Source organism: Rhincodon typus, chromosome 43, assembly GCF_021869965.1.
Source record: "Rhincodon typus isolate 14 chromosome 43, sRhiTyp1.1, whole genome shotgun sequence".
In the NCBI taxonomy this organism is placed as follows: domain Eukaryota; kingdom Metazoa; phylum Chordata; class Chondrichthyes; order Orectolobiformes; family Rhincodontidae; genus Rhincodon; species Rhincodon typus.
The window spans coordinates 7,300,030-7,326,439 of NC_063374.1; the positions used below are offsets into that span (position 1 = coordinate 7,300,030).

The 26,410-nt window shown below is 45.6% G+C and overlaps 1 protein-coding gene across 6 annotated transcripts in view; it reads right to left on the bottom strand.

The window, feature by feature from the left end:
* zmp:0000001168 (signal-induced proliferation-associated 1-like protein 2) overlaps positions 1 to 26,410 on the bottom strand; it is a 79,470-nt gene that overhangs the window by 27,126 nt on the left and 25,934 nt on the right. For all 6 annotated transcript variants that reach the window (XR_007266011.1, XM_048619592.1, XM_048619591.1 and 3 more), the window contains exons 2-8: positions 15,964 to 17,569; positions 13,148 to 13,278; positions 8,593 to 8,781; positions 5,831 to 6,005; positions 3,540 to 3,643; positions 2,510 to 2,667; positions 813 to 1,395 (exon numbers count right to left, since the gene is read on the bottom strand). Coding sequence is in view for 5 of the 6 variants with exons in the window: in XM_048619592.1 (XP_048475549.1) it covers positions 813 to 1,395; positions 2,510 to 2,667; positions 3,540 to 3,643; positions 5,831 to 6,005; positions 8,593 to 8,781; positions 13,148 to 13,278; positions 15,964 to 17,137 (2,514 nt within the window). In the remaining variant the exon portion in view is untranslated. The remainder of the gene's footprint in view (positions 1 to 812; positions 1,396 to 2,509; positions 2,668 to 3,539; positions 3,644 to 5,830; positions 6,006 to 8,592; positions 8,782 to 13,147; positions 13,279 to 15,963; positions 17,570 to 26,410) is intronic.

Consider the following 26,410-nt stretch of genomic DNA (forward strand, 5'->3'; position numbering starts at 1 on the left):
GGTCATTGGCTACCCAACATGCCAATTAGGACCTACAATCTGTTTCCCTGGCTAAAAACCACTTAATATGCGTGGCCATCCTCTCAAGTCATTGAAAAGAAAACTGCCCCATTAACTCTTGTCCAATCCAGCCACTTTTCAATTGCAGCTGGTATTTCTGGCATGGGAAGGGCGATGGTTATCATCTTTCATCTTTGACACATTCCAAGCAACTGTCACATGACATCTCTTGACATTGCTTAAAGAGCACCATTGGGTATAGATTTATCAGTAAGGAGGAGCTCGGATTAGTGGGACGTGCGATTGGACTAGATTGATTGGGTTGAGAGGATGTTTGGACATTGGTCAGAGTTGGGTAATTTGATTAATCAGTGGGATGAGTTGAATTGGTAGGTGGCTGGACTTGAGTGAATAGGTTGGAAGATTGTTTGCTTGATAGATTGGTGGGCGAGTTGCATTCTGTTGTTCAGGTCAGTTAGGTTGCTGTGTTTAGTTTGGGTCAGTTGTTGCATTAGTGAATGGTTCAGGTAGCTGGATTGGAGTTAGCTAGTTGTTTGGTCAATTGATGAGATGCAGTGTGGTGATTGGGGTTGGTCAGGTTATTGGGTTTGGCAATAGTTAGCTGGCCAGATGGGTTGGGTTGGTTTGCTTGATTTATTAATCGCTTTATTTTATCAGCTTGGATAATGCATAGGGAAATACAAGGTGTCTCTTGCATCTTGGCACAGGGACGAGCCCCCAGTTCATGTTTTGGGCAGCATGCTGGCAGTTACTGTGGCGGTGCACATCTCGCAGTCTCTTCCCACACTTACCTCCAGCCGTTGAACAATTTCAGTGATGTCATCTGGCTGGCTTTCCAAAGTCTTAACCATCACGAATTCTCCTCGCTCGTAATAAATTATAATGGTCCCAGGAGATAAGGTCCAACCAATCACATCCCGGCAGGAGCAATTCCACACAACCATTCGCAACTTCTGATCAAGCAGCACAACAAACTCATTGGAGATTCCCAGGACGCACTCAGCTTCCTCAGGGGTATGCGTCATGCGGGCAGTAACACTCCAGACCAGAGCGCCGGCACTGTGCATCTCGGGGGCTCGGTTCAACTTCAACTTCTCCTTCTTCTTGGTAGGCAGCGAGATGATGGCTGCCAATTTGGATGAGGAAGAGTCCAGGGTTGCTGTGGTGACATAGTTGTCCGCTAGGTCCTTGAGGTATTCCTGCCGCGTTCTAGTGGCCATGGCATGGAACTTTTCTGACTTCTCCGCCGCGTTCTCAGCATTGACCACTTTGGCAAGCAAAAAATCCCGGAAGTTGGCCGATTTAGGGAAGGTCACCCCCTTCTGGAAAAAGGGCCCAAACTCAGGAATATCCTTCGATCGGGTGACCGCAACACTGGAAAGAAGAAGTAAGAATGTGTATTTTCCACATATTTCACCACCTCTGGACATCAGATATTCCTCTACAAACAGTTAGAAATGTTTAATTTTAGAAACACTTGTTATTTAGTTAACACAACAGCTAATTCATGCTCAGCATGATTCCAAAGATAGTAATGTGATAAATGACCAAATCATTTACCGGTTGAAGGATATGTTTAGCCCAGGACTGCCCACTGCTATCAATGAAATAGTGACTGTGCGATCTTTGATGCCCTCTTGAAGGGAGAGATAGAAGCTTTGGTTTGACATCTCATCCAAAAGATAGCATCTCCAACAGTGTGCCGCTCCATCACTGCTACCCTCTAACAGTCAGCACTCCATAAATATGGATACCTCAGCTCTCACTCTACCTTCGTTTCGGAGTTGCCCTTTGCCTTGCTCTATCTATTGCCTTTTAGCCTCTGTGTTAGCTGGATGCAGTGGGGAGCACCACACTGACGGTGAATTCAAGACAGTTCCAGTACACTGTTTTTCAGCGGTGCCATCTTTTGGGTGAGATATTATTCTAACACCCTGGCTGTCCTCTCATGTTATGGATCCTGAAGCAACGCCACAGAGGTCGTTATCAGTCACCAAGTCACATTTTATTCACACACGAGCAGTCCTTTAATTTAATACTGCCTCATTCAGAGTCAGCTACCAAAGCAGCAATATCTCTGAAACTCCTGTTTATGTCTGTCAGCCAGGGCACCCTGATTGGACCAGGTGAACAGCCTAATCTGGGACTCATATTCTATGCGACTCAATCTGGCTGACCTTGTTACAATCACTACAGATCCCAGCGCACAATTTGAATCTATGATTTTGTGCGGAAATTATATATTGGTACACACAAGTATATCACAATTAGATATGACACATGCTGGAAGAACCAGAGGGTCATTTGACTGGAATTGTTCATATGTTCTCAAGAGCAGACCAGAGGCCTTGGCTCCAGGTGCCTGCAAGAGGCCTATCCTTAAATTACCTGCAGGAAGCCTGTGTTCAGGTACTCACAGGAGGCCTGTACCTACGAACCTGTGAGATGGGTGTACCTACTTTTCTGTAGGAGACCTGCACCTACATACCTGTATGACACTTCCTCGGTGCAGGGATTGTGAACTTGTACCACTAGGAAGACATGTTGGAAGTGCGATCGGATGGTTTTTGGTGTGAACGGGCCAGCTTTGGGCTCCTGGAAGACGATGGTGACTATATCGTTGCCAATGTGACGCTTTCTTAAAAGCTAGAATCACAAAATAAAGGCAGGTATAGAAAAGCAAATAGTTACGCGCTCTAAAGCAATATACTTGAACAGGACATAGCTTTCCCACAACAGCTCAAATGTCAGGCTTCATTAGGTTATTTGCTGAAAGTTTTCTTCCACTGCCAGTGTGCTTACAGCATTGGAACAAGGAGCTTTCCTCTGTATCTAACCCTATGCTGTCGCGGTCCTTGGAGTGTTTGATGGGGACAGTATAGAGGTGACACAGTGTGGAGCTGGAGGAACACAGCAGGCCAGGCAGCATCAGAGGAGCAGGAAAGCTGACGATTCGAGTCGGGACCCTTCTTCAGAAATGGGGGAGGGGAAGGGGGCTCTGAAATAAATAGAGAGAGGTGAGGGGAACTGTGTTATCTCAGACTCCAGCATCAGCAGTTCTTACTATCTCACAGTATAGAGGTGATTTTTACAGTTTAAGAATAGAAGCAGCTTTACTTTGTGTCTAACTCCGTGCTGTATCTGTATGGGAGTGTTTGATAGGATCAACGTAGAAGGTGCTTTACTCTGCATCTAATTCCAAGCTGTCCCTGTCCTCCGAGTGTTTGATGAGGGACAGTGTAGAGGAAGCTTTACTCTGTATCTAACCCAATGTTGTATTTGCCCTGGGAGAGTTCGCTGCTGATGTCAGATTGAGTGAGAAGAGGAAGGTGGTCTAATCCTCAGTTATCAGGTCTGGTCTATACAGGGGTTGTGTGATGGTCCAGATGTGAGCAGGTTATCACCTTTTATCCTAATGGGTTCAGTAACAAAACTAAGCTGTCTAATGACTACTGAAAGCAGTGTCTGTGGAGACTGCCCAATAGAGAGTTATAGGTCCAGACAAAAGTGGTACGTACCTGCTGGCTATTGTTGGCAGTGTATGGAAGCATAGTTGAGACGTGGAACATAATCTCATACTCCTGGTACGTGGTGTAGAGCGAATGAGTACCTGTGGAGTCCGCTGCAAGAGAAGGGGAAGCTTTTAGACCCTCGGTCCAGTCTGCTCCTACTCCACTCCTCCTCTCTTGTACTGTGTCCCCTTCCTGGGGTGCACTGGGTTCTACAGAAGCTGGCAACCCTCAAGCAATGATGATCATGATCACGTCATCAGTCATTGTAAAAATCCATCAGTTTCACTAATGTCCTGTAGAAAAACGGTTTCTGCCATCCTTACCCAGTCTGGTCTGCATGTGAATCTAGACATTTAACTGCTCTCTGAAATGGTCTAGCAAATAACTCCATTCAAAGGAAGTCAGATTATGTTACAGGAGGCTATTTGTCCCTTGTCAGTTCCCTGCAGACAACAGTGCGCCTTGTCCCACTCCCCTTTTTTTTAAACTCTGTAGCCCCACAATGGTTTTCTCTCGTTATTTTTCCAATTCCCTTTTGAAAGCCACAATTAGGTCTGCTTCCATCACATTTTCCACCAGCATATCCCAGATCTGAAACAATTGCTGATTTAGTAAGGATTTTCCTCATGTCACTTTTGCTTCATTAGCCATGCACTTTAAATCCGTGTCGTCTGGTTCTCAACCTTCAGACAACGTGAACAGTTTCTCTCCATCCTCCGCATCTGGGCCATTCATGATTTTGAACCGTTCTATTAAATTACCTCCCAACCTTCTCTTCTTTAGGGAGAACCAGTCCCAGATTTTTGCATCTAACCTCATAAATGAAGTTCTTCATCCTTGAAAACATTCTTATAAATCTTTACTGCAGACTCTCTACACCCCTTGGAAGTGTGGTACTCAGAACTGGATAAAACATTCCAATTGAAGCTGAAGCAGTAATTTCTAAAGTTTCACTGTAACTTCATTTCTTTTGCACGTGTAGCATTCCCTCCTACCTCATGCCTAGAAATTTATTTTCTTACTGCGGTGACATCTATCTCTCCCAATTCCTTGCACACTTCGTTTTCTTTCTGTCTAATGTCATCTCTGAGTTACCATTTCCTGCCAAGTTGGTTTAAAACTTTCCCGACACCCCAAAAGAACACAGGTCCCAGCTCTGGTTTGTACAGGTTTCATCTCCTCAATAACCAGTCCCAATGTCCGGGAATCTAAGGCCATCACTACTGTACCACCTCTCCAGCTACGCATTCATCTGCTTTATCCTCTGATTTCTGGACTCAGTGGCACACGGCATCAAGAATTATGCAGCGATTACCCCTATTTTATGGGCCCTGCTTCCTAGTTTCTCTCCCTGCAGAATCTCATCCCTCTTTGTCGATGCATATGAACCACAACCCGCTAAGTGTTCAGCCTCCCGACTCAACCGTTCAGCAACAATAATGGTCAAATTTGCAGGCGCAGAAAGGCTGGCCTGTAACTGCACCAGCTGAATCCCTTATCGCTATTGCTTTCCCAGCCTTTGCCCTGTTCCTTCTTCCCCACTTCCTATCCACACACCCATATATCTATTAAGGCAGGCATGCTATCTTGGACTTGGCTCTTGATGCCTGCTCTGAAATCTGCAGCTCAAGTTACTAAAGCTGACATCACTTCCTGCACATGTGGTTGTCCAGGATACCTGAAGTGTGCTATCCACGGACTTGAGGATGCATCGCATCTATTTATTAGCCCATAAAGTGACTTAGCAGAAATAAACTTAGGAATTAAATAAATAAAGACTTAGCATCATCAGCCCTTGCACTGATGTATCTTTATTCTGTATCTAACCCCATGCAGTCCCAGTCCTCAGAGTGCATGATGGGGACAGTGTAGAGGACATTTTACTCTGTATCTAACCTGTGCTGTCCCTGTCCTGGACGTGTTTGATGGGGACAATGCACAGGGAACTTTACATGCAGTTCATTTTTAGTTCAAACAGCGGAGGGAGCTTTGCCCTGTAATTTAACCCTGTGCTATTCCTGTCTCAGGAGTGTTTGATGGAGATGGTTTTAAGGGAACTTTACTTTCCATTTTTCTTTCAGTTTCAAAAGAGGGAGCTTTGTTCTGTATCTAGCCTCATTCTGTTATTGTCACTTGCTATTTAATATTATTACCTTCTTGAATACACTACTTTAAGATGAGTTGGGATTTAGATTACAAATCCTCCCATCCACCACAGATCCAAAGTAAGGGGCCGCACCCCGCTCCGCTCCCCTCCTCCCTCCCTCATTGTTCCGTTGGTATCACACTCAACTTACTCTTGTTGTCCAGCTGAGCTCGATATTTCTCAAAGCCCTTCAGTTTCACCCTCTGGCCCAGGAGGTCAAGGAACTCATCAAAGGCCGGACCAGCGGTTTCATTGTTGTACATCTCTTCCTCTGTGCTCTGTCCTGCTTTACAGTACATGATCCCCACTTTGCGCTGGAAGGATAGCTGTGGGTTGAAGAAACACAAGATGTATATTAATAACAATAAAATTTCATATCCTAGGGGCAGTAACCCGAATAAAAAGAATCTTACAGGCTTGGGACTTCCTCAAAGCAAACGTTCCAAGAAATATTCTCCCTCAGAAGACAGATGACCACCTTGAGAGAGAAATTCAAACTGAACTGAAGTCGCTGTCAGGTTCCCTTTTGGAAACTTGCAAACCCACTCCTTGCCCCCAGGATTGCCATTCCTGGTTGGACAAGTTGGGATAAAAATAAAACACTTGCTGTCCAATCCTGCTCACTTCTCGGTGCTGCGCCCACTGGTTAGATTGCTCATGCCAAGCATGAGCAAGATGGGCTGAACGTCCTCTCTCTGAGCTGTATTATTGCTCTTCTGGCTACAGTGTTAGATGACAATCAGTGTAGTCCATGAGAAATGTACGTCGAACCCATACCAAGGAGATTCTGTGTGTGTGTGTGTGTGTGTGTGTGTGAGAGTGTGTGTGTGTGTGTGTGTGTGAGAGAGAGAGAGAGAGAGTGTGTAATGTGTATGTATGTAAGAGAGTGTGCGAGTGTGTAAGGGTGTGTGTGTGAGGGTGTGTGTATGTGAGGGTGTGTGTGTGTATGTAAGAGAGTATGTGTATGTGTGTAGGTATGTAAGAGTGTGAGTGCGCGTGCGTGTGTAAGAGTGTGTGTGTGGGTGTATGTAAGAGTGTGTGTGTGGGTGTGTGTGTGAAAGAGAGTGTGTGTGTGTGTAAGAGAATGTGTGTATGTATGTAAGAGTGTGTGTGTGTGTAAGAGTGTGTGTGTGTGTAAAAGAGTGTGTGTGTGAGAGAGAGAGAGAGGTGTGTGTGTGTGTAAGAGTGTGTGTGTGCGTAAAAGAGTGTGTGTGAGAGAGAGAGAGGGAGAGAGTGTGTATGTGTGTGTATGGTGTGTGTGTAAGAGTGTGTGTGTGTGTGTCTGTGTAAGGGTATGTGTATGTGTGAGTGAAAGGGTGTGTGTGTGTGTGAGTGTGAGTGTCAGTGTAAGAAAGAGAGTGTGTGTATGTATGTAAGAGAGTGTATGTGTGTAAGAGTGTGTGTGTATATGTGTGTGTGTGAGTGTGTGCATGTGCATGTGCATGTGCGAGAGACCCCGTACCCCAGTGAGGGTTAGTGTGTGTGGGACCCCATACCCCAGTTTGAGTCAGTGTGAGAGAAACACAGTTCCCAGTGAAATTCAGTGTGTGAGAAACCCATATCCCAGTGAGAATCAATGCACAGGGAAATTTCCCCAAGGAAATTGATGCCTGTGGAACTCATTACCCTGTGAGACCCTATGCCTTCAGAAAACAGGAGGAATATAAAACATTGTTTTTAAAAAGAAGCCTCATTTCTGAGCAGAAACTGTAAAACCCAGACCTCAATCTCTCTAAAACTATGACATGTTGATATCCTTGTTCTGAATAATTAATTAGACACTTCAGTTAGTGATTTGAATCAGATGGCATGTTAAAAGTCCTCATTAGTCATTTTCCAACCCAATAATTTAACACGCAGAATTCCTGGAGATCTCAGCCTCCTGTCCCTATTGCAAAGGATTGAGACAGAATGGGGAGAGACAGAGAGAGAGAGAGAGAGAGAGAGTGGGGAGGGAGGGAGGGAGGGAGGGATGAGATAGGGCGCATGAGGGGATCAAAAACAGAGAGGGATGGAAACAGCGAAAGAGACACGGAGACAAAGAAATTCAGAAGGAAAGAGCAAGAAAAAATAGGGATAGCATAAGTGAGAGGGACCACATAGTGAAGAGAAGAGTGTCATAAACTGTGCTATTTGTCAGGGAATGGGTACTAATAATTTCGCTGAATGTGTTTTGGGTAGATTCACATTCTCTCTCTATCACATATTCACATGGACAAAGACACAGAGTCTAGTACACATCAAATCATACTCAGTTCATACACAGTCACACTCACATACAATTACTGAGCTCTGGCAGATTTTCCCTCTCTCTAATCCCTGCACACATGAAACCCCAAGCCTCTCCCTGTCTACAAGACTCAGCAGTGTGTGGCCACCAGTCACATTCATCCACTGAGCCACTGAAATATCGTATTAATAATGAATGGCAGTTTTGTTTCCATTCGCACTCTATCAATTTTTGATGATGTTTTCTTCACTCTGTCACTTGAGCATCATTACACACAGCACATGGGCTGGTCATGCCAGTGCTTTGCACCTGGGACAACCTGCCAGCTTTGTGGCCGCGTTGCCAAAGAGCTTGCCGTAAGATGGTTTAGCCACTTGGTAGCCGAGGCAGACAGCTGTGTGAGGTGACAGGTTGAGTATCCCGCACTGTGCTAAGGCAGCTGGTTTGAGCTTTGGTGGTTATCCAATTATTGCAGTGTCTCCTGCAAAGTACCCAACAACTCTTCGCTTACACAGTGGGCATATCACCCACATTGCATGGCACGAATGCGTTCATCCCTTTTAGCTGCTGTGCGCTGCACACAAACTGGCAGAAGACAGGCTCCCTGAGGAGTCGGGCGGCCTGCATGCTGACCCCAGGGCGAGTCGCGCAGGGCAACAGCAAGGAGTCTCAGAATCTCCTACCCCTTGTTCGTCCAACTTCAGCAGCATTTCCGGCACTTTGGGGGAGTTAGATGCCAATCGAAGACACTGGACGTTCAGCCCCGGCACCACATACTCCAGAAGTTTCTTTGGCGGAATCCCCCTCTGCGCGCCGTGACGGATGGATGAGGGAAACGATTCCTCCAGGATCGACGCACGGAGGGTCCGCAGCTGCAGGCACAAAGAATGGGTTTTAAAGCTCATCTTTTCCATTCTATACATTGTGGAGTTACCGTTCAATTGGAGCACAATTCCTTCCGACACTGGGAGTGCCTGCTCGACAGTATATTGCTTCTGCAATCTTTTACACAAGTTTGTTTTTCAAAGGAGCTAGATATACCTCGAAGAGCCAAAGAAAGAGTATGCGGAGGCAGCAGGAACAGAGTAGAATTGGATGATGTCCCTGTCCTGGGAGTGTTTGATGGGGACAGTGTAGAGACAGCTTTAAATCATAGCATCCCTTCAGTACAGAAAGAGGCTATTTGGCCATTGAGTCTGCACCGACCATCTGAACAGCATCCCATCCCCATCATATTGCATGAACTCTTTCCCATGGCTAATCCACCTGGCCTACACATCCCTGGACACTAACTATGAGGCAATTTAGCATGGTCAATCCACCCTAACCTGCATATATTGGACTGTGGGAAGAAACCAGAGCACCCGGAGGAAGCCCACGCAAATGTGAGGAGAACATGCAAACTCCACACAGACAGTGGCCCAAGGCTAGGATCAAACCTAGGTCCCTGCCGCTGTGAGATAGCAGAGCTACCCACTGAGACACCCTGGTGCTCTTTCAGTTTAAATGACTAGAGGGAGCAATATTCTGTACCACCCATTGCTGTACATTTCCTGGGAGTGTTTGATGGCGACATTGTGGACAGAGCTTTACCTTAAGTTCAATAGAGTAGAATCAGCTCAACTTTCAGTTTAAAAGAGTAGAGGCAGATTTACTCTGTATCTCATCTGTGCTGACCCTATCCTGGGAGTTGTTGATGGTGACAGTTTTGAGTATGCCTTAATTTCCATTTAAAAAGTAGAGAAAACTTTATTTTCAGTTTGAAGGAGTAGAAGGAACTTCACTCTGTATCTCACCACGTGCTGTTCTTGTCCAGGGAGGTCTGATGGAGAAATTGTTGAGTGAGCTTTACTTTAAAAGAGCAGAGAGAGCATTACTCTGCATCCAACCCCATGTTGTACCTGCCCTGGGCTTATTTGATAGTGACAGTGTAGAGAGATTTTTACTCGGTATTGAACCCGGTGCTGTACTTGTCCTGGGAGTGTCTGATAGGAACAATGTGGATTGAGCATTACTTTCAGTTCAAAAGAGGAACAGGAACTTCATTTTATCTCATCCCATGTTTCACCAGTTCTGGGCACATTAGATGAGGATAAATTTAGAGGAAGCTTTACTTGGTACCAACCCAGGGCTATACAATTCCTGGGAATGTTTGATTGTGACAGTGTCCGGGAGCTTTACCTTCAGTTTAAAAGAGGAGGCTGCTTTTCTCAGTGTCTAACCCCGTGCTGTCCCTGTCCGAGGGAGTGTTTGATGGGAGACAGTGTAGGGTGAACTTTACTCTGTATCTAACCCTGTGCTGTCCCTGTCCTGGGAATGTTTGATGGGGACAGTGTAGAGAGAGCTTTACTCTGTATCTAACCCCGTGCAGTCCCTGTCCTGGGAGTGTTTGATGGGGACAATCTGAAGGTAGTTTTCCTCTCAATTCAAAAGAATAAAGGGATCTTTACTCTGTATATCTAACTCTGTCAAGTTCCTGTCCTGGAAGTGTTTGATGCAGACAGCATAGAGGAAGTTTTACTCTGTACCTAACCCCATGTTGTAACTGTCCTGGGAGTGACTGATGGGGACAGTGTGGAGGGAACTTTACTTTCTGTTTAAAAGTACAGAGTTGGATGATCGGCCATGATCACATTGAATGGATGAGAAGACTTGAATGGCCTAATTCTGCTCCTCTATATTTCTGTGTTGCAGTGGATGCAGACCCAACTTACACCAAAATTATTTTTTTTTAAATTGTTCTTGCATGGGATTATTTATTACCCGTCCTAATCTCCCTTGAGAAGGTAATGATCTACTTCCTTCCTAAACTGCTGCAGTCCATGTGGTAGAGGTATACCACAGTGGTGTCAGGGAGGCAGTTCCAGGATTTTGACCCAGCAGCAGTGAAAAGAACAATATAGTTCCAAGTCAGAATGGTTTGCGACTTGTAAGGGAACCTGCATGGCGTTCCCATTCATCTGCTGCCCTTGTCCTTCAAGATGGTAGATGTCGTGTGTTCAGAAGGAATCTTGGTGAATTGCTACAGTGCGTTTTGGAGATGGTACACATTGCTGCCACTGTGTTGTTGGTGGAGGGAATGAATGTTGGTGGTAGATGGGATGTTGCTCAAGTGGACTGCTTTGCCCTTGATGGGTTGAGTTTCTTCAGTGTTATTGGAGCTGTACTGATCCAGGCAAGTGGAGACTCCAAACAGACATTGAATCAGGATAAATTAAGCACTATGGCAAGTTTCTAATAATTGCACTCACTCACAGGCCTGGTGGGTGTTCAAAAAAATTAAACAATCTTTTGGACGCAAAACAAATGTTTTGGAGGCTTTTAAATTAAGTCTTTTAAAAACATTGCATAGGAACTACTTAATGTACCCCAATTTTACTACAATAGAGCTTTGTATCTTTTTAAGTGTTTAACACTCCTGCCTGACAGTGCGAGGGACCTGGTTCAATTCCAACCTTGGGTGACTGTCTGTGTGGAGTTTGCACATTTTCTCTGTGTCTGTGTGGGTTTCCTCCAGGTGCTCCGGTTTCCTCCCACAGTCCAAAGATGTGCAGCTTAAGTGGATTGGCCATGCTAAATTGTCCATACTGTCCAGGAATGTGCAGGCTGGGTGGATTAGCTATGGTAAATGCAGTGTTACGGGGATAGGGCTAGGTTTGGGTGGGATGCGCTTTGGAGGGTCAGTGCAGACTCAATAGGCTGAATGATCTCTTTGGGCACTGGTAAATGACCCATTTCAGTTGCTTGAAATCAGTTGACACTTACTTGAAATAACAAGGTGTAGAGCTGGATGAACACAGCAGGCCAAGCAGCATCAGAGGAGCAGGAAAGCTGACGTTTCGGGTCTGGACCCTTCTTCAGAAATTTCTGAATGCTGCTTGGCCTGCTGTGTTCATCCAGATCTACACCTTGTTATCTCAGATTCTCCAGCATCGGCAGTTCCCACTATCTCTGAGTCACTTACTTGAAATAATTGCTTTTATGATAAAATCGTTTTCAGCTGTATTAATCAAACTTCAGCAAGTTATCATTCTTATATCCATCAAGGAATATTTTTCAGCAATTTGATTTTTTAAAAGTAAGTTTATAAAGCCGTCTGGATTTTGAGTTGAACAGAAGCATTGATGCCATGAGCTTGTTGAATAACAAGGCAAGCTTGAAAGGCTGAATGGCTGGTTCTGTTTCTATATGTTATGTTCTAATTACACCGGTACATGGCAAATTCTGTGCTTGGCAATATGCAAATGAGTTGGAACAGAACCTCAAAACAGGAAGAAACATGTTAAATTGGTTGCAACTTGGGGCACACATTGCAACAGAATCGCCAATTGTGGCCAAAGCAGAAACTGCAATACCAACTTCCAACGTTTCCTACACCACAACAGCGGCTACGCTTCCAAACAACACTCAAGAAGCTTGACACCATCTCAAACAAAGCAGCCCACTGGATAGGTACCTCATTCCAATATTCACTCTCTCTACCGATACCCCACAGCAACAGTGAATGCCATCTACAATGCTCTGCATTAATCCTTGAGGATCCTTTGACTGCACTTTCCAAATATGTGACCTCGAGAAGGACAAGGACAGCAGATGCATACAGTACCACCATTTACAAGGTCTCCTCCGAGCTACACACCATCCGGATCTGGGAGCTATATTGTCGCTCCCTCACTGTCGCTGGGACAAGTCCTGGAACTCCCTCCTCAATTGCACCATGGGTGTCCCTACACCTCATGGACTGCAGTGGATCAAGAAGGCAGCTCACCACCACCTCAAAGGGGGCAATTAATGATGGGTAATAAATGCTGGGCCTAGCCAGCAATGCCTACATCTTGTGAACAATTTAAAAAAATATTCAATTGGTTGTGAGGTGTTTTGGAATATCGGAGGTTATGAAAGCAAGACATTGTATAATATTAAGACAAAAGACAAAAAAAATTGGTCAAAGGGGTAGGTTTCAAAAATATGAGAGTGGTAGAAATATTTAGGGAGAGGATTCAAGAGAACAGGGCCCAGGTCGCTAAAGTTCCACGTGGAAATGGGGCAGTGATGAAAATCGGGGAAGCACAAGAGGCCAGAACTGGAAGGGACAATCTCACTGGATTGTAGGGCAGGAGAAAATTAGAGAAACACCACAAACCTATGGGTGAAGTACATCATATCTGACCAACAGTTTGCACCCCACTCCAGTCAATCCCTCCATTCCTCATTCCCCAACTATCCAACTATATTCACCTCCGTTGTCCTGATAATAATCCTGTAGTAGTACTGCGAGCTGCTCCCTGCATCCTTGTCTTTTTCTTCCCGCCTCAGGCTCACTGCCACTGGCCCAAGGGTCTCGTCTGTTCCAAAGAAGTTCTGATGTTCTGTAGGAATCAAGCAGAATAATCACTTTTGAGGTCGGCAGCCATAAATAGTGAACCCCAGAGAATGGAGGCTGAACTCTACTAACTCAGTGAGAATAGAAAGTAGGGTGTGCTGCTAATATTCATGTGAAGTGGGAAAGACAGTATCACAAGATTGCTGGAGAGATTCATCAATAAAACAGGTTGAAACAAAACCATAATACTTGGAAATGAACATACTGATCATACAGGAGCTCTATTTTGAACTATACAAAATGGGTTAAATGTTTTTTCCTTCTAGGATGGAGACTGGGGCCATTTTAAGAGCTGCCGATTGGGGGGCATATTCGATGAGCACACATTTCTCTTACATCTTTGGATTGTGCCGTGTTCCTGTCTAATTTTCAACCCCCAACATTCTCCCTTTCCAAAACAGCCGGACTTGTCCATGTCAAAAGACAGCTGCCATGCCAGACATTGGACAGCAGTGGTGCACATGCCAGGGTGAATATCAGAGAGGGACAGCCAGGAGCAATGCAACAAATACCTTCTTCTCTAGCAATTATTTATGCCCGCTTGGCCCCCAGGATCGCCGGTTCCAGAGCAAGGGATTGCCTAGGCCTTGCTTCAGCCTGACCACAACATCCTCTTGTCAGCTCATGTGATTTGGGGGCACTGATCACCGGCCTCAACATGTGTCATAAGAGAAAGAACGGCTTGCAGCCCTGACAGGAAACGTTCAGAGATATATAACCGCACGGGAAAAGAAATACCACAGGTCTCCAAGGTGCTGACAGCCTAAAAGCAGAGGTAAAATGCAACATCTACAATGAGGCCGGGTACAGGAGAGATAAAATAATTGAAGCTGAACAGCAACACTGTTCCAAGCCCAAGTCTAAATGATACCTTACTGGGCTTTGATTGTCTTATCTTTATCAGGTGCTCTCTCAGAGCTTGCTTTTCCCCTCAAAATCTCGAGGGCTTTCTCTCATTCACGATGAGTGGACAAGCTCGATATCCCAGGCAAATGCAAAACATTCCTTTATAGATGTCTACCATGTGTGTACCCACTGGGAAATAAAGCCAAATCTTATACTCCTCATCACTCTGGTGCAAAATTCTGGTGCAGCCGCACTTGGAGTATTGCGTACAGTTCTGGTCACCGCATTATAGGAAGGATGTGGAAGCATTGGAAAGGGTGCAGAGGAGATTTACCAGATGTTGCCTGGTATGGAGGGAAGGTCTTATGAGGAAAGGCTGAGGGACTTGAGGCTGTTTTCGTTAGACAGAAGAAGGTTAAGAGGCGACTTAATAGAGACATACAAGATGATCAGAGGATTAGATAGGGTGGACAGTGGGAGCCTTTTTCCTCGGATGGTGATGGCCAGCACGAGGGGACATAGCTTTAAATTGAAGGGTGATAGATATAGGACAGATGTCAGAGGTAGGTTCTTTACTCAGAAAGTAGTAAGGGCGTGGAATGCCCTGCCTGCAAAAGTAGTAGACTCGCCAACTTTAAGGGCATTTAAATGGTCATTGGATAAACATATGGATGATAATGGAATAGCGTAGGTTAGATGGGCTTCAGATTGGTTTCATAGGTCGGCGCAACATCGAGGGCCGAAGGGCCTGTACTGCGCTGTAATGTTCTATGTTCTACGTTCTAATCAATCACTCATGCCAGAGAGAGCTAGTGTGGGGTGGATTATAGCAACAGACTCAGTTGTGTTGTAAACACCTGCTGTTAACAGAGAATTTACATCACAGAAACAAAGCTATTCGATCCAACAGTGTGGTATCTTCATGCACCACTCCTCCTAATCCTCTTCATCTCACTAGTTCAACATATTGTTTCATTCAGTTCTGAGGAAGGGTCACCGGACCCGAAACGTTAACCCTGTTTTCTCCTCCACAGATGCTGCCAGACCTGCTGAGCTTTTCCAGCAACTTTGTTTTTGTTCCTGATTTACAGCATCCGCAGTTCTTTTGGTCTTTATATTGTTTCATTCCTTTCCCCCTCATGTGGTTAACCAGCTTCTCTTGAAGTGTAGATATACTGATCACTTAAATCATTCCCTTCAGTAGCCACCAACCTGAAATAAGAATGTCTCCTTATTTCTCTTTTGGATTTATTAGTTTCATGCTTATATTAAAAGGTTTTAGCCTTTATTCTAGTCTCTCCAACAAGTGGAAACATATTCTCTACTTTCACATTATCATCTTTTCATTTTAATACGTTTGTCAGGTTTCTGTAAGGAGAAAGGTAGGCAAAAGGAAAATAGCTCCAACTTGTGTTGACGTGTATAACCTCTCAGTTCTGGTGACGTTCTGCTCAATTGTGTTTGCATCTTCCAGAGTGCGTCAGCATTTTTAAGTGCGATATAAACAAGGTTCAGACAAGCTTAACGTAACTTCTGTTTAGGAGTTCATTCTGTACATGCTGTATAAGCTCTGGGAGCGTTTGATGGGGGACAGTGTAGAGGAAGCTTTACTCTGTATCTAACTCTGTGCTGTCCCTGTCCTGGCAGTATCTGACAGGGGACAATGTAGAGGGAGCTTTACTCTGCACCTAACTCTGTGCTGGCCTGAGAGTGTTTGATGGGGACGGTGTAGAGGAGCTTTATTCTGCACCTGGAAGCAAAGACAAAATGCAGCTTCTGTAGCTGTAGCTATAACTGAGCTTGGTTTTAATTCTTAAACAATTACCTTTGCCGCTGAAATACTTCCGGTAATAGTTGGCGCCCAGGTCTGCATGCTCGATGAAGTAAGCAGCGGTCCCTTGCCGGGCCAGATAGCTCTCCCGGGGTTCCTCCAGTACCGACACAGCAGCATTGGGGCACTGGCTGGCATTCCGCGGCTCCACCTCGCCACCCACCTCGTTGCGGAAATGCGGGCAGCTGAGGACCAGCTGGGTGTCCTCGTCATCACCCAGATCTCCTCCGGTGCCAGCCCCGGCCACTGCCGGCACGACCCATTTTGCCGGCAGCTGGTGAAGCTCCTCAGTGCTGCCACTGTTGCTGGGAGAGGTAGGCTGCGCCGGCAGCTGGGAAGCGGCAGAGGCTCCAGTGATGATGTTTTTGCGCCGCCCGGTGCTGTCGCGGTTGGAGACAGCCTGGTGCAGGTCAAACAGGATGCTCTGCACGTCGTAGTGGACCACGTTCTTGGCACTGGTCCAGGGTTGGCAAGAGTCGTTAGGGCCTGGCACCAGGGCCGACACTGGGGGCGGTGACCTCGGGCTCTCTGGGTCACTTCTCTGGGTCTTGAGCTTTCGGAACACTGAGGCCTCAGCGGGTGGCTCGGCCGCCACATTGGGCCTGCCCTTTGCTGCTTTCTCTTCGGCACCAGGGGTCTCCCTCAGACCCAGCAGCAGGTAGGGGTCGTGGAAGCGAGCGGCGCTGGCGACCTCCGACCCTGGCCTATTGGCATCACCCTCCCCGTCCCGCGACTGCTGACGCTCAATGGAAGAGGCACTGCCGTAGTCCCGGTGGAGGGCTGCCCCAGTGCAGGGGTGAACAACCCGCTGGTCTGAGCCCTGGCCACAGCCGCTGTCGGTGATGGTCACCTCACTGTTGCTGCGCTGGATGACTGGGTTACGTCCCTGCGCGGTCATCTTGGCCGCCAGCTCCTTCGCGTTGCCCTTGGAGCCAGCGGCCTCGTCGAGGGGTCGAGAGGCCCCTTTCTCCTCACAGCCGTGATTCCTCGCAGCCCCATCCTCCAGCGACTCTCGCCGGGGCGGCCATTCGGAGATCCTGGCCCGCACTGTCGTCCCAGCAGGCTCCGGAGTTGACCTGGGTGTCTTGGGTTCAAAGCTCACTGCCGACAGCAAAGGCCGTGGGTTGTTCCTCTTGAACTTCCTGTAGAAAAAATCGTCCGACTGCATGTCCCGTGCCCCTTAAAGTCCCTTGCAGCTCCTTGCTCACAGGACAACAGCACCCACGCGTTGCAGGTGTGTGTTACTGGCTTGAGAGTGGCCGAGATCGCCAGGCACGAGCCCTGGTTAGGTGGGGAAAGAAGATGAACATCTCTTCCCCTTGCACCAAAACTCAATCGGAGGACTCCACATAGGGCCCTCACATCCTCAAAACGGCTGCTCTCTTCATCCCAAACAGCACCAAATCTCTGAAAAGGCTCAGGCCATTACAGGGGGCAGGGGAAGTGACACGGAGCAGTGAGGCTGTTGCAAAGGTCAACAGGTCAATGGTTAAGGGAGCATAAAGGTGCTTTCAGTCACAGTGTCACATCAAGTATCTTCGGCCTTGCAGATCAAATCCCCCGCTGGCTTCCTTCATCTCTGGCTGTTGAGTGACATGACCTGGAGAAAACAAGGAAAAGGCAAGGCTTAGATACAGGGTAAAGCTCCGTCCACACTGTCCAAATAACTTATAGGGCAAGTACAGGATTAAATAAAACTAAATTGCCCTCTTCTGTTTTAATATAAAAGTTAAGCACCCTTGATACTGACACCTTCCAACACTCCCAGGACAGGTAAGGGATGAAGTCAGGAGTCAGACAACTCATACTCCAACAGGTTTATTTGAAATCACAAGCTTTCGGAACGCTGTTCCTTCGTCAGGTGAAGTCACAGAAGACATCGGGACCAGAACAAAATCTTATGCTTCCTCATCAAAGCATTTTTCTAAAAACAATATGTAGAAATAGCACTAGAAATCCTTGTGAGTGTGTAGGGAGCAAAAATAAAATCAGAGGCTTTGTATAATTGAGAAGCCTTTGGGACTGAGCCAATGCCCTAAGTTTGATCCTACCCACAAGGGAAGCTGCACATACAGACGGTCAACAGTACAAGGGTAATGAGAGTAGTTTGGCTGGGCCTAATAAAAATGGAGGGAAATGCCTCTACTGAAGGTGAATTGTTGCCACTGTAACAGATTGATGCTTAGCCCCCAACGTGCCCTGACCTCCCCACTCCCCATTGCTGAGCCTCAGCTTCCCACTTCCACCTCAGTTTCAATTGAGCCCCGGTCTGCCTGCTCACATTGCATAACCACCCAGTTACGACCTCCATCCTTAACCAAGGCCACAGGACTGAAAGACCTATTAAGCACGGGTGGCCATTTTGAAGCCTGCCGGTCAAAGGTCAAGGAGGTCAGAACTTTGAGGATAAAAATCAGGAGGAAGCAAATATTACAAGAACAACTTGCTTTTGATACAGCAATCTTGACATAGTTAAATGTCCCTAAAGTCCTTTAATTCCAGAAACAATCTGACACACATTGAACGTCGGTGACCGAAGGCTTGGCTAGTTTTAAAGAGTGACACGAAGGAGGAGAGAATTAAGCAATTATAGGGGAGGTGTTCCAATACTTAGGGCCAGCAGTGTGGCCATCCATCCACATGTGATTAAAAATCAGTGATGTGGAAACTGAAAGGAAGCAGTACAACATGGAAAATTGTTGGGGGGTTGGCGGAGGTGGGAGCACGGTTGCAAAAAGAGGAAAAAAAAAGTTGGGGGCAAGAGTAAGAAAGGAAGAGCACATGACCTACACAGAACTGAGAGCAGCAGTGTGCCTTTTTTTTTGCTACGGACTGTTTTGTCAGATCTCTGCAGTCTGAATGGAACTGCAAACAGAGAACGTGCAGAAGCCAGACCATTAAGGTGCCCTTGTCCTCTCCACACTGCATCAAACAGGCAGAATCCTTTCCCTTTCTCTCTACACCAGATGGCACCACTTGAAGAGTTAAATAATTAATTGAACAGAGCGACAGTGTGATTAGAAACATTCATTAGCATTAATTAAGCTCACGTTTTCCAGTAACCCGGGGTCCCCGGGCACTCAATATTTAATCAGATCAGAGCTCTTGGCTGATGGATCCGCACACTGAATCACTCCTCTGCTTCTCCCCCCAACCATCCCCCACCCAGCTTAACAGCATCTCACCCAAAACGGCTGCCATTACAAAGGCAGCTTTAGGACTGCAACATGTGCAAGTGCACAGTGAGAGGGGATCCAAAAAGACATCACTTCAGGGCAAACAAGGCCTTCGAGGTATACACAATTCAGAGGAGACTTTGATAAATCGTAGACAAGGCAAAGCTGTTTCCAGTGACAGGAGGTAAATAATTGAGCACAAATTTATGATAACTGGCAAAAGAACAAACAAAAAAAAAGGTGTTTTCTAAACTAAGCAAGTTATGATGACTTAGAATGTGTTTGTTGAAAGAGCGATGGAAGCTGATTCAATAATAAAAAGGAAGTGGATAAATATTTGAAAGGAAGAAAACTGTAGGCTAATTGGGAAAGAGGAGGGCTCCAATTTTATAGCTCTTCCAAAGAATCAGCACAATGGGCCAAATGGTCTTCTTCCAAGCTGTACGCATGGTTATGTGAATAGCCTGCTAATCCTGATTGTAACCAGTTACGCAGAAATGATCGAAAGCCCGCAGCTTCCTGCGAGACTAGGGAATTGGTTCCAAAGCTTTGTAGATGAGTTATCATGAGCTCCCTAGCAATTTCACCCACACTCCCCAAGCAACCCCATCCTCTTACTCACACCCACAATTATCTATCACAGGCCTAATGGCTGCGATTGATCCTTCAGTTCCCCTCATGGGAGTTAATTGTTCTGCAAACAAGGCGTAATATCATTATAGCCCCTCATTCCCTGACAGAGGCAGATGGGCTTAGCTTTTGTTTTCTTTTTCTTATATCTGGAAGTACTATCACACACAAGCGAACAGTTTTGTCCCCATCACTAAATCACTGTGACTTCTTTTTTGTTTTTAACTACTAACCATCACCAGTAAATCACCCACGTGGCCACCTGAATATTTACAATGCAAAGCCTATTATGGTCAATGCAAACCATCAGAAGGTCAAGGCGTGGTAGGGAGAGCAGGAAGGGGCTAAATCAGAGAGGGAGATAAAGCACTGTATCCCCTGTGGTGCCACTCTCTCTCTAAAGGGGTCAAGAATATTGGTAGACACCGAATACTCCTAAAGGACACCCTGGCAAGAACATAGCTGTGGATGATGAAATAATTCCACAAAGGCTGGTATCCCACTACCAAGTTACCCTCTGTTTACATGTGCATGGTACATGACAATGGCCCAGCCTGCTCAGAGCTGGCTCCGAGAGTGAACAGAACCCCTGACGCTCCTGTTTGTATCTGTCAGCCAGGGCTCCCTGATTGGACCAGATTAACTGCCCCAATCAGGGGACTCATATTCCATGAGGTCCATCTGGCTGACGTCATTCCAATCACTGCATCCCTCCCCCTCTAAGTCCTGGGATATAGGAACCATTCTTTTTCCTGTAGCTTGTCCTGGACCGTTTTCACACCAGGTCCGTTTCTGTCGACTCTGCCTCGGATACTGGCAGCGTGTGCCAGACTGCAGCCCACCTCTTCCACCCGGAGCATCTTGGAAGAAATCCATCTTCTTCTTCAGTGTCGAGGCTGCGATATCTTCCCTTTACATCTCATCCTGAGAGGTTTCTTCAACGCCAGGCAGAGGGGAAAAATCCCACGGGTTCTGATAGCCATGCCAGATGTTCTGAGGGGCCAGGTGTGCTTTGTTCCCGTCCTGTTTGCGAGGTTGCAGCTTTCATGTGGTCTACATGCTTGTTCAGGACCATCTCACCAACACAAACTTTGTACATTATGGGACCTGACCTTGCTTCGACCGTGCCTCTTACTCCTGTAGGGCCATTCCCGTGGTTCCTACATCAAACTTTATCCCCTGAAATAAAGTGCCCCCCTCGCTTAGCTGAGTCTTGTGTTTGACGCTCCTGATGCCATTTTAGCCTTGCCCCCAAGATCAGGTCTAACCTGGTGCAGAGAGGGGGAGGTGGATAGAAGATGGATAAAGGAGAAGATAGGTGGAGAGGAGAGAGACAGGCCAAAGAGGCGGGGATGGAGACAGTAAAGGTGAGTGTAGGTGGGGAGTTAGGGAGGGGATAGGTCCCCTCTCTCCCTATTTATTTCAGAATTCCCTTCCCCTCCCCCATTTATGAAGACGGGTCTAGACCCGAAACGTCAGCTTTCTTGCTCCTCCGATGCTGCTTGGCCTGCTGTGTTCATCTAGCTCTACACCTTGTTATCTCAGATTCTCCAGCATCGGCCGTTCCCACTATCTCAGGAGAATTATGTGTTGCTTTTTGTCTGCCCCAATGTCATTTACCCAGAAAAAAAAGCATTTTTTCCAAATACTGGGCCCAGTTTTTGATTGCAGGATTGAATGAGTCAAGCTTCCTAAATAGCAGCATGATGCCAGAAATGCTTACCCCAGCGCAAAGACAATTGTTGCAAGGAAATCTCTTTTGGGGTGTATATTTCTCTCGTTACCACTGAAATAATTCCTTGAGGGCCAGTACGGCGTCACTAAGGCACCCTTTATTTACACGTGGATAATCTTGGCACTAGCCAGCTTGCTCAGAGCCAGATTCTCGAGTGAACAGAACCATGACATTCCTGTTTATATCTGTCAGTCAGGACTCCCTGACTGTACCACATTAACAGTCCCAGTCAGGGAACTCATATTCTATCAGATTAAAAACTGAAAGAACTGATTTACAGCATCTGCAGAGACAAAAACAGAAATTGCTGGAAGAGCTCAGCAGGTCTGGCAGCATCTGTCGAGAGAAATCAGAGTTAATGATTCAGGTCGAGTTCTGAGGAAGGATCCATGGCCAGGGGCAGGCAATCAGTTTTAACCTCTGATTAAGTAATGCCTACACTCATAGCAATTGGTGCTATGCGAAATAAGAGCCAACTGCGATCATGCTGCCTTCTTAATTGCTTGGTGAAAAGGGAAGTGCTATCATTTTTTAAAAGTAGAATGAGGCAACTTGTTAAAAAGTGGTAGGACAAAATGCCCAGAAACCATGACTCAGTTGGTGATATTCCCTCTCTCACCCAGTCGCTACCAACTAAATCAGCAACTAGGGAGTTTGAGAGACCCTTCAGAAACCTCAGCACAAACCAGGTTCACCCAGGACCATGGGAGCATTGCACTGTATCAGAGGTATCAAATTCAGGACAAGACTTTAAACCCACAGACCCATTTGCCTTTACAAGAGGGACATGTTTCAGAGAATAGAGTAAATCTCTCCAGTGTCCTGGTGCAATATCTATCCTTCATTAACATCATTGAAAAACAGATGATCTGTTCATTATCGCACTGCAGCTTGTGGAGGCTTGCTGTGAGCAAAATGGGAACTGCATTTCTGATGTAACAAGAATACTTTGCTGCAAAGCACTTTGGAATATCTTCATGTCATAAAAGACACTATAGAAATGTAAGTCCTCTGTTCATTTTTGAATATTAATTGATAATTAAAATAATGTTGCATAACACAAAATCATTGGCCTGTTAGGGGAGGTGGCCCTGATGTTTGAGCATAATTTTGATTGACAGTCATTAAGAAAAGGTTAATCCCGGCAAGCAAAGTTTACATTTGGATTAATGTGACAATCCATTGACAAATATCTGCTTTGATCATCCCTTTACCTATCCATGAGTTCTGAAAGCATCATCACACTTCAAAGCTTCAAAAAGATATAAGAAAAAGGAGCTGGTAGGAGATATTTAGTTCCTGTTTTTCACTGGTATTCACAAGGAACTGCCAATCAACCATGCAGTAAATTAACCCCGATTTGACCTCAGGATTCACAGCAACTAGACTTTATTTTGAAATATTGGCCTGCGTAATCACATTATTAGCTATTCTGCACAATCTGCACAGGAGCAGCTATTCCCTACAGTAGACACAGGAGCTATCATTCCCCACAGTATAAAGGAGCTTCCATTCCCCACAGTGTACATGGAAGCCACTGCTCCCCATACTATACATGGAAGCTGCTTTTCCTCACAATACACACAGCTGCTATTCCCCACGATGTGCACAGGAGCAACCACTCCCCATAATATGCACAGGAGTTGCCTGTTTTCTGTAATGTATACAGGCTGCGTAGGGTTTGCCATTCTCTATTAACTACACAGGAACTACCATTCTCAATGATAGGTAAAACAGGAGTAACCATTCTCTATGAAATACACAGGAGCTGCCATTCTCAATGATATGTAAAACAGGAGTAACCATTCTCTATGAAATACACAGGAGCTGCCATTCTCAATGACCTACGGAGAATTTGCCATTCTCAGTATAATACACAGGGTCTGCTAGTCTCAAGCAATGTACACAGGTCTGCAATCCTCGGTAATATGCACTGAGTCTGCTGTTCTTGATGACATACATGGTATTTTATTCTCAAACATACACAAAGGTCCTTATCACTTGCCTTTTAAGCCAAAAAAGGGCAGCTGCAAGTATTTTTCAATGGTTTAAAGCTAGCAATAGTGGAGCTCCAAAGATATTTTGAGGTGCATATGCACAGCTCACAAAAAATATAGTAAGTCAAGTACAATAAATAATAAAATTGCAAATAAAATATTGGCCTCTCCAGCAGGGGAACTGGACTATAAAGAGTAGGAGGAAGTTTTGCTTCAGTTATGAGGACAGTGAAAAGAAACTGGACTACCCACATAAACATAGTGGCTACAAGAGCAAGTCAGAAGCTAGGAATCCTGCAACAAATATCTTATCACCTGACTCCCCAAAGACCACCTACCACCTATAAGCTACAAGTTAGGACTGTGATGGAATACTCCCCACTTGCCTGGAGGAGTATAGCTCCAACAACGCTCAAGAAGCTTGACACTATCCAGGACAAAGCAGCCGCTTGATTGGCACCACATCCACGAACATTCAAATCCTCCATCACCAACACTCAGTAGCAGCAGTGTGTACCATCTACAAGATGCACTGCAGAAACTCACCAAGGCATCTTAGGCAGCATCTTCCAAACCCACAATCACTACCATCTAGAAGGATAGGAACAGCAGATAAATGGGAACAACACCATCAGCAAGTTCCCCTCCAAGCCACTCAACATCCTGATTTGGAAATATATCATTGTTTTTTCAGCATCGCTGGGTCAAAATCCTGGAACTCTCTCTTTAGCAATATTGTGGGTTCAAGGGGATATCTCACCACCATCTTTTCACGGGCACTGAGGAATGGGCAATAAATGCTGGCCCAGTCAGCAATGCACACATCCCATCAATGAATTTTGAAAAAAACATTAAAAGATGCTGGATAGAGACAGTTATTTCCTGCTGGTTTTACTGACTTGCAGCCTGGTTAGACTATACCTGGAGTAACTGTGGAGTTCTGGGCACCACACCTCAGAAAAAAGGTATTGGCCTTCGCATAACTGAAGTATAGAGTCACCAGCGTGGTACCAGGAGTTATGAGGAGTGATTGCATAACGAGACTTATATTCCCTGGGGATAACAGAAGCTCAAGGGATATTTCAATTTAGGATTATGAAACTTTGACAGCAATTAAGAGGCTGAATAGAGGTAAACTATTTCTGCTGTTGGGAAAATGTTAGGTCAGAGGACAGAATCTTAAAACCAGAGCCAGCAGAGAGGTTGGGAAGCAGGGAGATGGTGGTGTAATGGTAACATCACTGGACTCATAATCCAGAGGCCCAGGCAAGTGCTCCAGGGATACAGGTTCAAATCTCACCATGGCAGCTGATGGAATTTAAATGTAATCAATTAATGTGAGATGTATAAAGTTGACCATGAGACTATCATTGATTATTGTAAAAGCCCACCTGATTCACTAAAACCCTTAGGGAGGAGAGCAGTTACCCAGTGAGACCTACAATGTTCCCTCTAAGCTGCCCATTCCAAGGTACCATGGTTGGTGTCAGTATTCCAATTGCAACATTGACTTTATGTCCTGGAAGTCATTGCCGCACACAGCACTTGGGAGACCTGTGCAGACAATAAGAAAGTTAGAAGGAAGGCTGCTCCAGACCCACAGCCATGTGGTCAACTCTCAGGTGCCCTCTGAAATGGCCGAGCTATCGTTTGATTTTAGGGCAATTACAGAATGGCACCACGTGCTGGCCTTGCCAGAAACGCCTACATCACATTAAAGAATAAAAACACTCCTTCACACTGAGTATGGTTGGAAATGCAGAAGTCTCTCCCACAAGAAGCAGTAGATGCCAGCTCAATTAATCATTTTAACTCTGAGAGCAATCATTTTTGCGCCAGCCAAACGTAGTAAGCGATATGAAGCCAAAAAGGTGGTCAGCCATTATCTCTCTGACTAACATAACAGGCTCAAGGGACAGAATGGATTCCTCCTGTTCCAATGATCCTTGCTACTGCTGGATATTACTGAATTGTCCAAATCAGTTTGGGAAAGGGGAAATTTACTACATCTGTTCCCCACATCTTTGTACTGAAGTAAAACAGAAGTCTGTTATAGTACACCCCTGCCTACTTCTAGAAAGTGCCAGTGAGCTGCGACATGCAATAAGGGGGATAAAGTGGGTTGTGTTACAATGATGCCCAAGGTCAAATATCCCACCAACACTTGCTGCCTGGGCTCAGACATGAAAATGGAACCAATTTGGGTTGAGCTCATTGGAAAGGGGTAGATGGTTGAGGTGTGCACAATGGTAAGATAGCAAAAAAAAAAGCTGGTAAACTGAAACCAAAATGGCAGCGTGAAAAGGATTGTCCAGTTTGGAATACCTGGAGGCAGAGAATCTCTCACCAGACAGTTCCAATAAAACTACATGTAGGGATGACAAAAATTGGGCCCGACCCAAACTGAAAACAGGCAGTCAAACCGAAATGGAAGAGATATTTAACAAGAGATACCAAAGTGGTATTGCTGCACCTGTAATAGAAACTGGGGGAGTTTTATTTTTGCTGTCGTTATATATACGCCAAACAAATTTTATAAGCCATGAGATCTTACATTTCCTGAATCTTTTTTCACTCTTCTTTCAGATGCTTCTTAAATTCCCCCCACTTCCCTAACTAAGCTACTGATCACCTGCCCTCATATCTCTTTCAGCGGCTTCATATTGCACTTTGTTCGATAATGCTCCCATGTAACATTTTTTTACATTTAAAGTGCCCAACCAAATAGAATTGTGATTACGGACTGTCACGACTAATATAAATTGCAAGGAAAAAATTGATGTCTTGATTATCTTACCTTCACTTCCTCTCATCCCCTTGCATGGATTTTAATTCCACTCATCCACTTATTCAGGGGGGAAATACAGCCCAAACAGAAAATTCAGTCCTCTCCTCTTGGGATA